Source organism: Helianthus annuus, chromosome 12, assembly GCF_002127325.2.
Source record: "Helianthus annuus cultivar XRQ/B chromosome 12, HanXRQr2.0-SUNRISE, whole genome shotgun sequence".
Taxonomy (NCBI): Eukaryota; Viridiplantae; Streptophyta; class Magnoliopsida; order Asterales; family Asteraceae; genus Helianthus; species Helianthus annuus.
In genome coordinates, this window is record NC_035444.2 from 60,306,471 (window position 1) to 60,318,044 (window position 11,574).

The following is an 11,574-nucleotide window of genomic DNA, read 5'->3' on the forward strand; positions in this document are numbered from 1 at the left end:
TAAATTAAAAAAAGAAAAACTACTCGTCGTTGTTAACCCGACCAAAACTGCCAAACATGCTCAATTAAATCTGAACGAAGATGGTTATGCATAGTCTTCTTGTATAACGCCCACATGTTAGATTCATGCTGCCCTTCATCAACTGGTACAACGTTCTCATGAATGTCGTTGGGATCATATTCATATATGGCGTTACCTTGGTCTTCGACAATCATGTTATGTAACAAGATACAAGCATACATACAATATCTCAATTTTTTGGGTCTAAATGCTAGTGATGGGTTTGCAACTATGTGTCATTTTTGTTGTAGAACCCCAAATAGACGCTCAACATCTAGCAGATTCTTGACATTTCGCAAATTTCTTTCTTTTCTCATCTTCTGGATACGGTATAGTTTTAACGATCACTGCGTATGTTGGGTATATTCCATCGGCTAGATTACACTCGTGCTTGTATTCTACTCCTGAAACCGAAAACCTAGAATCAGGCCCTGTACCGTTAATGATATCATTGAAAACATCCGACTAACCAAGAGCGTTAATGTCATTCAAACTAGGAACACCAAAGAAAACATGCAAACCCAAAGATCGTTTGATGCCACGACTTCTAGAATTAATGTGGGATGACCATGATCACATCGAGTAAATTGACCTCGCCATGCGTTAGGGTAATTACGCATACAATCTGTGCTACCAAGCATTCCAGGAAAATCATGTTTACTTTTGTGTGCGTGGTACAACTTTATGATGTCATTATTTGTTGGCCTTCGCAAGTACTTCGTGCTGTATAGCTTGACCACCCCTTTGCAAAATTGATATAAACTATCTCTTGAAGTTCTATCAGACATCTTCATTTCATCCCACACGTCGCTACTTGTACCGTAAGCCAATTGGCGAATTGCCGACGTACACTTTTGTAAAGTGGTAAATCCCCTTTTACCTGTAGCATCCCATCTTAATGTGAAAACGGGTCATAATTAGCCAAATCGTTGGCTATACGTAAGAAAAGACGACGACTCATTCGAAAATGACGCCTAAACATTTCCTTTGTGTATACCGGGTTTTCGGCAAAGTAATCGGCCATCAAGCTATCGTGGGCAACTACATATTTTACAAAAATATAAATTACACTAAGATATAAATGACACTTCAAAAAAATATAATGCACCAAAAATATTACCTTCACGATCCCTATTTAAACATTGTTGTCGTGTTCTCCGTTCGGATGAGGTTTCTTCCTCCTCTATAATTATTTGTGCCATTTCCATCACCACGTTGAAAAACAATTCGTTGATCTCGTCAGAAGAAGTAGGTCATGCCATGGTGGTGGGATAACATCTTTCTTCTTTTTCTTTGCTACTGTAGGTACAATTAATATAACCGATTTAGCCCAAGTTACATGAGTGATCTATAACAGAGTTGTCCAAAAACGAAAAAAAAAACAAAAGTAATTTAATCCATAAAATATAAAAATGAATCAAATTCGTTACAACTAGAAAATATAAAAAACGATATCGACATAAATTAAACACCAAAACTAGAAAATATAAAAAACGATAACGACATAATTTATAGACCCCATTTTTGAGCAATTCTCGCCTTCATTTTTTGCAACACTTCCTTGTCTTTTTCCGGGAGCGAGTCGATGCTTGTCACCATTAGCTTAAAGTCTTCACGATCAGTCACTTCTTGCATTTCTTTTTCTTTCGACTTAAGTCTCCCCGCTTGTATTTCTTTTAATTCGGGGAGCTTGCTTATCAACTTATCCACCTCCGATTCACCGGGAGATTCATTTTTTGTCGACGCCTCTTTTTTTTTGCTGCCGCTTCCTTTTTTATTTTGTCTCCACCAATTGGGCGTTGCAATTTCGGAATCTCCATCGCTTCATCGTCAAACTAGGGTTCATCATTAATATTAATATGGCAACGCGCATCCGAAGCACCGACACTATGCTCTATCTACCCGGATGTTTTAGACATCTTTGCTCTTGCCACCTCGTTAGGAACCGGTGCCCACTTGGCACAAATTTTAAAGATTTCCCAAGCCCCTTCGTATGTGAACGCACTACCTTCTTTTGTCTGGTATTTTGCCATGGCCGTAGCAGAAACCGATTCATCACTCGCCCCACTTAGCCGATTCGAATAAGCATTGTTGTAATGACCACAAAACACCGATATCTTCCTATTCATCTCTCGATGCTTTGAGCCCATTGAGTTCACTCCCCGGTATGGTTCTTTTTGCATCAAAGCATGAAATTTGTTGCAAACCTCTTTCCAAAAACCATCCGACTTTTGATTATTACCTACAAAAAAAAATCAAAGTGTAAATAAATGTCGTTTTATCTTGAATCAAATATTATTATAGTATAAATAAAAAAGTATAACTTACCTACGATTGGACACGTAGAGTTATTGCTCCACACCCTTGCCAACGCCATCTCTTCGATCAATGTCCAAGTTTGACCTATACTGGTGGTTTATCTAGTTTCGGCCTATTTGAACGCTTCTTTTTAGTTGTTTTCTTAAAACTTTGAGGTTGGGTTTCGGGTACAACGTAAATGTAATCCAAATTGTCTAACGAAGGCGATTGGACTTTCGTATGAATAGACTGACTTTGGATTTGTTGGGGCATTTTACGTTGTTGATATTGTTGTTGGAAATGGATTCGTTGAAGTTGAAAGAAACTAGCAGGAGGCGGGGGTTGAGGGAGTTGCGTGAACATGTTAGGAGTCGGGGTTTGAGGGAGTTGGTTGAATGCGTTAGAAACTTAATTGTAGCTTGAAAAAGAAAATTGCGGAGTCGCCCACATCGATTCAACGGGTGTCGTCCATGGGGTTTGTGGCGGGTTGTTCGGGTTGCTTGGATCCATGGTAGTATTTACTAGCTAACCTAATATCAATATGAACTGTATAGTAACCTAAAATTCAAAATGAAACATGATGGCATAAATTGATATTAAATATAGCTTAATGATACACACATAAACAGAATAGCATAAATCATAAACAAACGAACCTTAATCAATATGATCATCATAGTTCCTTCAACTCCTTCAGTTCCATCGGGGCCATACGGTATGGAGCTTTAGAAATAGGTTCGGCACCAGGGATCAAGTCGATGGTGAATTCTAACTGACGGTCGGGTGGTAATCCCGGGAGTTCATCCGGAAATACATCAGGGTATTCACGAACAACGGAGTGGCTATCGATACTCTTAACACAAGCAGAAGTATCCTTAATCGATGCTAGGAATCCAGCACAGCCGTTTGATATGGATTTTCGAGCCTTAAGCGCAGAGATAATTTTAAGAGATTTATGAGCTTGAGTTCCCTGATATATAATATCAGGATGATGAAGATTACCGAAAATAACACGGCGAGAATGACAATCTATAGTTACGCGATGTCGAGATAACCAATCTATTCCTAGAATAACATCAAAGTCACACATATGTATTGGAAATAGGTCTGCCTTACACACAATAGATTCAATACGGATCGGACAATCCTTATATACGTAAGTGATTACGGATGAAGTTCCTATGGGAGTGGAAATGGTTAAAGTATGATCTAAGAGAGTTGGTCTTATCGGAAGATACTTAGTAAACGAGTGGGATACTAAAGAATGGGTCGCTCCTGTATCGAATAACACATAGATACTACGTTCACTAATCTGAAGGGTTCCAGATACAGTACCTGGAACATTAGCAGCATCAGTAGCAGAAAGTGCAAAAACTCTTCCTCCAACATTGGGTGGGTGGATTATTCTTCTTAGTATCTTTCTTAGGACATTCCTTGATCATGTGTCCAGTTTGGCCACATCTAAAGCATGCTCCTGTACTTCGGTGACATATGCCCTGATGTTTCTTACCACAAGTATTACATAGAGGATATGTAATCTGATTCGGGTTTATTTGTTGATTTAGTGGTTGAGCTCGAATAGGTTCTGCATACAACTGAATCTGGTTTTGAGCAGGCCTCGAGTTTTGAAGTCTAGGTTGCCATGGACGTACTTGATTTCCAGAGTTTTGATTTCCTTGCACTTTACGATCTTGCTGCTGTGGCGTAGTGGATGATTGGCCGATTTCTTGCTTAAATTGGCCTTCCCTATTTCTCTTCTTATTATCCCCAGTTCGAGATAGGAATTCTTTCCTTTCGAATTCAAAAGTTTTGATGGCATCAGCAACTTCGGTGATATCCTTAAATTTCATGTACATGATCGACTTCCGAATTCGATCATTAACTGCCCACTTGCATTTTTCTGCCTGGACTTCTGCTGATCCTGCAACAACTCCTACAATACTAGCCAACCTTGAAAATCGAGTAATGAACTCAGAGGCTGGTTCATCACTCCCCTGTCGAATTATTGCATACTCCCTGATATAAGCTTCTTTATCAGCGGTCGAAAAATACTTGTCGTAAAAGATATTACGAAAGTCGACCCATGAAAGATTAGTGTCAAAATCATCCCCTCCTTTGACTTGCTTATATCCTTCCCACCAAGTTTGTGCGTCATCTTCAAATTTGTAGGTAGCCAGTCTAACTTTGTATTGCTCCGGAACTCCAAGGACTCCGAAGATCTTTTCAACATGAGCTATCCAGTTTCTTGCTTCGACCGGATTAGTAGTGTGACTAAAGGATTTCGGCTTTTGTTTCTGGAATTTACTAATCCATATGTCTATACTATAAGTAATATTGTTCGTGGTATTCTCACGAATTTCACCACCAGAGGTTAGATTAGTGTTAGTGCGTTCTGGATGACGAGTTTGTTGAATAACGGCCTCAGCTGTTTGAGCAACAAGGTTTGGAAGCAACCCCGCAACAGCCTGGTTGATAGCATTAACTATGTTTGGATCAACTGGAGTCTCATTCGAAGAAGTGTTGTTACGTTCATGGTTAGTACGAGTATTCCTACGTGGCGGACGACGAGGAGGCATCTATAAGAATAGACATAGGAGTTAAACCAAATAAGAGATCAAGTTGAATCCTATCATAGATATCTACCCATTCCTCACAGGTCTTAATTACTATCTTCAAGTTTTCTACAGGAAAGAGCCTTTGCTCTGATACCATAGCTGTAACACCCCAACCCGGAAGGGCTGACATGTCACAATAACGGTAACATAACCAAAAGTCATAATTCCATTTATTTATTTGATAAGGATACAACCACATGACTATTAAAATTAAGATTAATATACAAGCGGAGACATTCATCTTAATTGACTAACATCTTCAGATTTATTCCTAGGCTTTATTCTTCTCTCTTTTCCCCTCCCAAAGTAACCTGTGGACCTGTATATACAAAAAGTTTACGGAATGAGCCGAATGCTCAGTAAGGAATTTTAGGCTCAAATAACAAATAATGCTTCATATGAAATCTTATCCGGATAGAACTTTATGCGAAAATGATACGATGCAAGAACAAAATTTCATCATCATATCTTACGGATGTACCCATGAGCAAACTTAAAACGTGACAATACACAGGTAGCTACTCCTGCATAATTATCACATGAGATGGCGAATTGGCATACCCGTTATCCACCTCCTTATACTTAAATCCTAGGATCGATCCATACGCCTCCTAATAGCCTTATGTACCACACTTGTACTTAAGAGACGCCGTGAACTGATCTCTCCGTCACGGATGGAGCACATGATATTGATGCCACAACAACATGCTCGTGGGACACTCCACGAGAAGCGATACTCAGGGTATCAGAGTACAAATGGTCTTATTCACATAACTTATAAAACTTATTTTCATAACAAAACGAGACATATATTGGAACATGCGATAATGAGTACAACTAACATAATACTATCGCATGACATGAAAACTAAATCAAAAGTTATGATTAGAATAGGAATCAAACGGACTGTCAAATGAATCGATAATCAAAGACGTGATGAGGTTGAAAAGATATACTAATTCAACGGGTTTATAACAATTGAATATCAAATAACAAGAAGTGGGGTAAGGATCCGTACCTTAATAACTCCAAAGTGAAGCTACCTTGTGCTAATATTTTAGATTTATACGGGTAGAGTTTAGACTACTGATTAATCTTTTAACCTAATTTAAATAACATGCACACAAACTAGGTTAGTAACTTAATACAGCATTTACGTCAATTCACGAGATTAAACCCTCACAATGATTAACAAGTGCAATACTTAACAATTCAATCGGATTCACAACGAATAACAGAGCATAGTCCGAATTCGAACAGCACTCAAATATTCAAGTTGAAATCACGACGAATAATCAAAGTACAAGCTCAATTTGAGCAGCACTCGGACAATCGTTGGATAGTTATAATCGATCGGACGTTGAATCGTAATAGCGATCGAGTTATTACCCTGATTGCGGCAGCGTTTCGTGAATTGTGTGTGTTTGTGCGGTATTCAGACGATATCTCTGTGTGTGTTTTGAGTTTTGAAGTCGAATGAACAGAAAACTTCAAGTGCCAAAGCCCCCTATTTATACTGAAATTTGGTCCCCCAGGCGAGTCGCGACAGAGGACAGCAATCCTGTCGCGTGTCGCGGCAGGTGTCCATCTACCCTAGGGTAGCCCCGTCACTTGCATAGCCTTGCTGAGTCGCTGGATTCGTAAAATTCTATTTCGACAGCGTTTAATTTAGATAATCGTCACTTTAGGGTTTAACCCCCTTGAGTTTTAGGGGCCCTGATCCTGATTCCGATTGTTATGAAAATTTTAAGGTTAGTGTAGAATTACTTGGGTGTCTTAATTAGGGTTTTCTAGTGGTTAATTTATAAATTACTATTATTCTTTTTACTTCTAGAATATGATTTTAAATTTATAGGCATTACATAATCACCATTGACAATAATGACTAATGGTTGTTTGTCGAGTTTTGTGCTCACAGGAAGAATAGCGTATGGCTTGCATCGCTTTTAGTTAGTAACTAATAATGTAAGGTATTAAAATGGGTCAATGCTTTGACACGAGCCAGGTATGTGTAATGGGTCATTTTTGTAAAAATGTCAAATTCGAGGATAGAATAGTAGTATAATGAATTTCTCTATCATAATCCCTCACAACTGAAGTTGTGATGATAGAATAAATAAAGATCAATAAGCGGGAATAAAAGATATGAAGGGTTGTGGATAATTTAAGCTTAAAGTGCTTAAATCTCATAACGGGTCAAAATAATAATGCGCATAAACCCGGTAATGGTTGTGTAAATCATAAAATTTATGAATCCGGGTTAAAGATTAGGGGTTGATAATGTAGGCAAATGTATTACGATCAATTAGAAACATGTTTCAAGCTAAACGAACAAATATTAGAGAAGTTATGCAACATTTACTAAAAAGGGAAAAATGGCCAAGTTCTGTAACCCAGACTTGTTAAATATATATCTGGATTATCAGTTGCCATAACCCAGACAAGTTATTTGGTCATCTGGGTTATCAGTTGCCATAACCCATACGAGTTATCTGTTCATCTGGGTTATCAGTACCCATAACCCAGACAAGTTATCTGTTCATCTGGGTTATCAGTTGCCATAACCCAGACAAGTTATTTGGTCATCTGGGTTACCAGTTGCCATAACCCATACGAGTTATCTGGTCATACGGGTTATCAGTTGCCATAACCCAGACAAGTTATCTACTCATCTGGGTTATCAGTCGCCATAACCCATAGAGTTACCTGGTCATCGTATTGAGCTTTCGGGCTTAGCTAGATTAGTTATAGATTTCATATAACTAAGGTATATCATGATTTATGATATGTAGGTAATAATTGGAGTACCGGATGACGATCAAGCTCAACGAAGAACCGAACACGATCAAGTTACAAGCTTCCGCACATTGTTTCATCATCATTTTTAAATGACGAACTTATACATATTATGTTGTATTGTTTTTATTGAGAAAAGTTTTAATAAACCTGTATTTTCATAAGTATGTGTAGTGGTAAATACACATTTAATTGTCGATATTTATACGTAAATCGTTCAATATTAGTAAGGGTGTGACATAACATAAAGGGGAAGCATAAAGTATAGGATCGTTTTCATTAACATGAGCATTCTCAATCTGAAACAGACACAAACCACACCCATTTTAGCATTACCACACCAGAGTTTCAGCAACTCATCAACACTAGAATTCACCCAGTTTTGCCACTCCATGCCCGTGTACTTCGCCCTATGCTTGACCAACAAAAACGTCGTCACTTGTATTTCACCAAAAACCTAGTCTTTGACTGATTGGTTGGGGCCTAAAGGTATTGTCGGAGTACTTAGTGTAGTATTTACTACTGTAGGGAGTGTTAAAGGTGGCGAATTCGGTGGTAAATGGGTTGCGGATATTGGACTTGAAGCATCTGATATATTATTACGCAAATCTTTAATGTTACTAATATTTAAGCCTGAACATGGGTGGTATTCGTAGCTATTTGACCCTCGCTGACAGGGAATAAAGATGATACAACATAACTGTTTGGAAACTCAAAATACTGAAACATCATAAACATAGCAAATACGAGGGCTGGAGAAACGATGGGATAAACATGTACATCGCGTGAAGGTGATTGAATCTACAGACCTGGATACGGTAGGGTTTGGCGTATACGAGGGGAGAGGAAATGAACTAATGGGATTATGGGTTTTACAAGGGTAATTAGGTAATCTCTCAAAAAATAGGGGAAATTTGTAATTGAATTTTTTGATTGGAGAAATATGTAATAAGCCGTTTTAGGATGGGGAAATATGTAAAAATCCCTTTTAGTTAAAGGGTGTGGTCATGATTATCATTGCGTCATGTCATTGCCCTCTAATCCATCATCCAAAACTACTATCGTAAGGGTGTGGTTATGACCCAAGCCAACCACCCTTTTGTCTGTGAAATATATCTTATTTATTTTAAATAAACAACAAATAAAATTACATAACATTCAAATCAATAAAAAAAACATCCAAATTTAAACTACCTATTATAAATTAAAAAAAGAAAAACTACTCGTCGTTGTTAACCCGACCAAAACTGCCAAACATGCTCAATTAAATCTGAACGAAGATGGTTATGCATAGTCTTCTTGTATAACGCCCACATGTTAGATTCATGCTGCCCTTCATCAACTGGTACAACGTTCTCATGAATGTCGTTGGGATCATATTCATATATGGCGTTACCTTGGTCTTCGACAATCATGTTATGTAACAAGATACAAGCATACATACAATATCTCAATTTTTTGGGTCTAAATGCTAGTGATGGGTTTGCAACTATGTGTCATTTTTGTTGTAGAACCCCAAATAGACGCTCAACATCTAGCAGATTCTTGACATTTCGCAAATTTCTTTATTTTCTCATCTTCTGGATACGGTATAGTTTTAACGATCACTGCGTATGTTGGGTATATTCCATCGGCTAGATTACACTCGTGCTTGTATTCTACTCCTGAAACCGAAAACCTAGAATCAGGCCCTGTACCGTTAATGATATCATTGAAAACATCCGACTAACCAAGAGCGTTAATGTCATTCAAACTAGGAACACCAAAGAAAACATGCAAACCCAAAGATCGTTTGATGCCACGACTTCTAGAATTAATGTGGGATGACCATGATCACATCGAGTAAATTGACCTCGCCATGCGTTAGGGTAATTACGCATACAATCTGTGCTACCAAGCATTCCAGGAAAATCATGTTTACTTTTGTGTGCGTGGTACAACTTTATGATGTCATTATTTGTTGGCCTTCGCAAGTACTTCGTGCTGTATAGCTTGACCACCCCTTTGCAAAATTGATATAAACTATCTCTTGAAGTTCTATCAGACATCTTCATTCATCCCACACGTCGCTACTTGTACCGTAAGCCAATTGGCGAATTGCCGACGTACACTTTTGTAAAGTGGTAAATCCCCTTTTACCTGTAGCATCCCATCTTAATGTGAAAACGGGTCATAATTAGCCAAATCGTTGGCTATACGTAAGAAAAGACGACGACTCATTCGAAAATGACGCCTAAACATTTCCTTTGTGTATACCGGGTTTTCGGCAAAGTAATCGGCCATCAAGCTATCGTGGGCACCTACATATTTTACAAAAATATAAATTACACTAAGATATAAATGACACTTCAAAAAAATATAATGCACCAAAAATATTACCTTCACGATCCCTATTTAAACATTGTTGTCGTGTTCTCCGTTCGGATGAGGTTTCTTCCTCCTCTATAATTATTTGTGCCATTTCCATCACCACGTTGAAAAACAATTCGTTGATCTCGTCAGAAGAAGTAGGTCATGCCATGGTGGTGGGATAACATCTTTCTTCTTTTTCTTTGCTACTGTAGGTACAATTAATATAACCGATTTAGCCCAAGTTACATGAGTGATCTATAACAGAGTTGTCCAAAAACGAAAAAAAAAAACAAAAGTAATTTAATCCATAAAATATAAAAATGAATCAAATTCGTTACAACTAGAAAATATAAAAAACGATATCGACATAAATTAAACACCAAAACTAGAAAATATAAAAAACGATAACGACATAATTTATAGACCCCATTTTTGAGCAATTCTCGCCTTCATTTTTTGCAACACTTCCTTGTCTTTTTCCGGGAGCGAGTCGATGCTTGTCACCATTAGCTTAAAGTCTTCACGATCAGTCACTTCTTGCATTTCTTTTTCTTTCGACTTAAGTCTCCCCGCTTGTATTTCTTTTAATTCGGGGAGCTTGCTTATCAACTTATCCACCTCCGATTCACCGGGAGATTCATTTTTTGTCGACGCCTCTTTTTTTTTGCTGCCGCTTCCTTTTTTATTTTGTCTCCACCAATTGGGCGTTGCAATTTCGGAATCTCCATCGCTTCATCGTCAAACTAGGGTTCATCATTAATATTAATATGGCAACGCGCATCCGAAGCACCGACACTATGCTCTATCTACCCGGATGTTTTAGACATCTTTGCTCTTGCCACCTCGTTAGGAACCGGTGCCCACTTGGCACAAATTTTAAAGATTTCCCAAGCCCCTTCGTATGTGAACGCACTACCTTCTTTTGTCTGGTATTTTGCCATGGCCGTAGCAGAAACCGATTCATCACTCGCCCCACTTAGCCGATTCGAATAAGCATTGTTGTAATGACCACAAAACACCGATATCTTCCTATTCATCTCTCGATGCTTTGAGCCCATTGAGTTCACTCCCCGGTATGGTTCTTTTTGCATCAAAGCATGAAATTTGTTGCAAACCTCTTTCCAAAAACCATCCGACTTTTGATTATTACCTACAAAAAAAAAAATCAAAGTGTAAATAAATGTCGTTTTATCTTGAATCAAATATTATTATAGTATACATAAAAAAGTATAACTTACCTACGATTGGACACGTAGAGTTATTGCTCCACACCCTTGCCAACGCCATCTCTTCGATCAATGTCCAAGTTTGACCTATACTGGTGGTTTATCTAGTTTCGGCCTATTTGAACGCTTCTTTTTAGTTGTTTTCTTAAAACTTTGAGGTTGGGTTTCGGGTACAACGTAAATGTAATCCAAATCGTCTAACGAAGGCGATTGGACTTTCGTATGAA

General features: G+C 38.1%; 2 protein-coding genes across 2 annotated transcripts; both read right to left on the bottom strand.

Moving 5' to 3' along the window:
- Window positions 1-327: 327 nt before the first annotated feature.
- Window positions 328-1,262, bottom strand: LOC110892956. Its single transcript, XM_022140086.1, has 4 exons — window positions 1,181-1,262; window positions 1,033-1,101; window positions 582-940; window positions 328-525 (listed from the first exon to the last, which is right to left on the bottom strand). Exons 1-4 carry the CDS (start codon window positions 1,260-1,262, stop codon window positions 328-330), a joined length of 708 nt encoding a protein of 235 aa, XP_021995778.1.
- Window positions 1,263-1,569: 307 nt separating this feature from the next.
- LOC110892954 lies at window positions 1,570-2,437 on the bottom strand. The gene is made up of 3 exons (XM_022140084.1): window positions 2,389-2,437; window positions 1,963-2,302; window positions 1,570-1,882 (listed from the first exon to the last, which is right to left on the bottom strand). The coding sequence occupies exons 1-3, from the start codon at window positions 2,435-2,437 to the stop codon at window positions 1,570-1,572; spliced, it is 702 nt and encodes a 233-aa protein (XP_021995776.1).
- Between the last annotated feature and the right edge of the window lie 9,137 nt (window positions 2,438-11,574).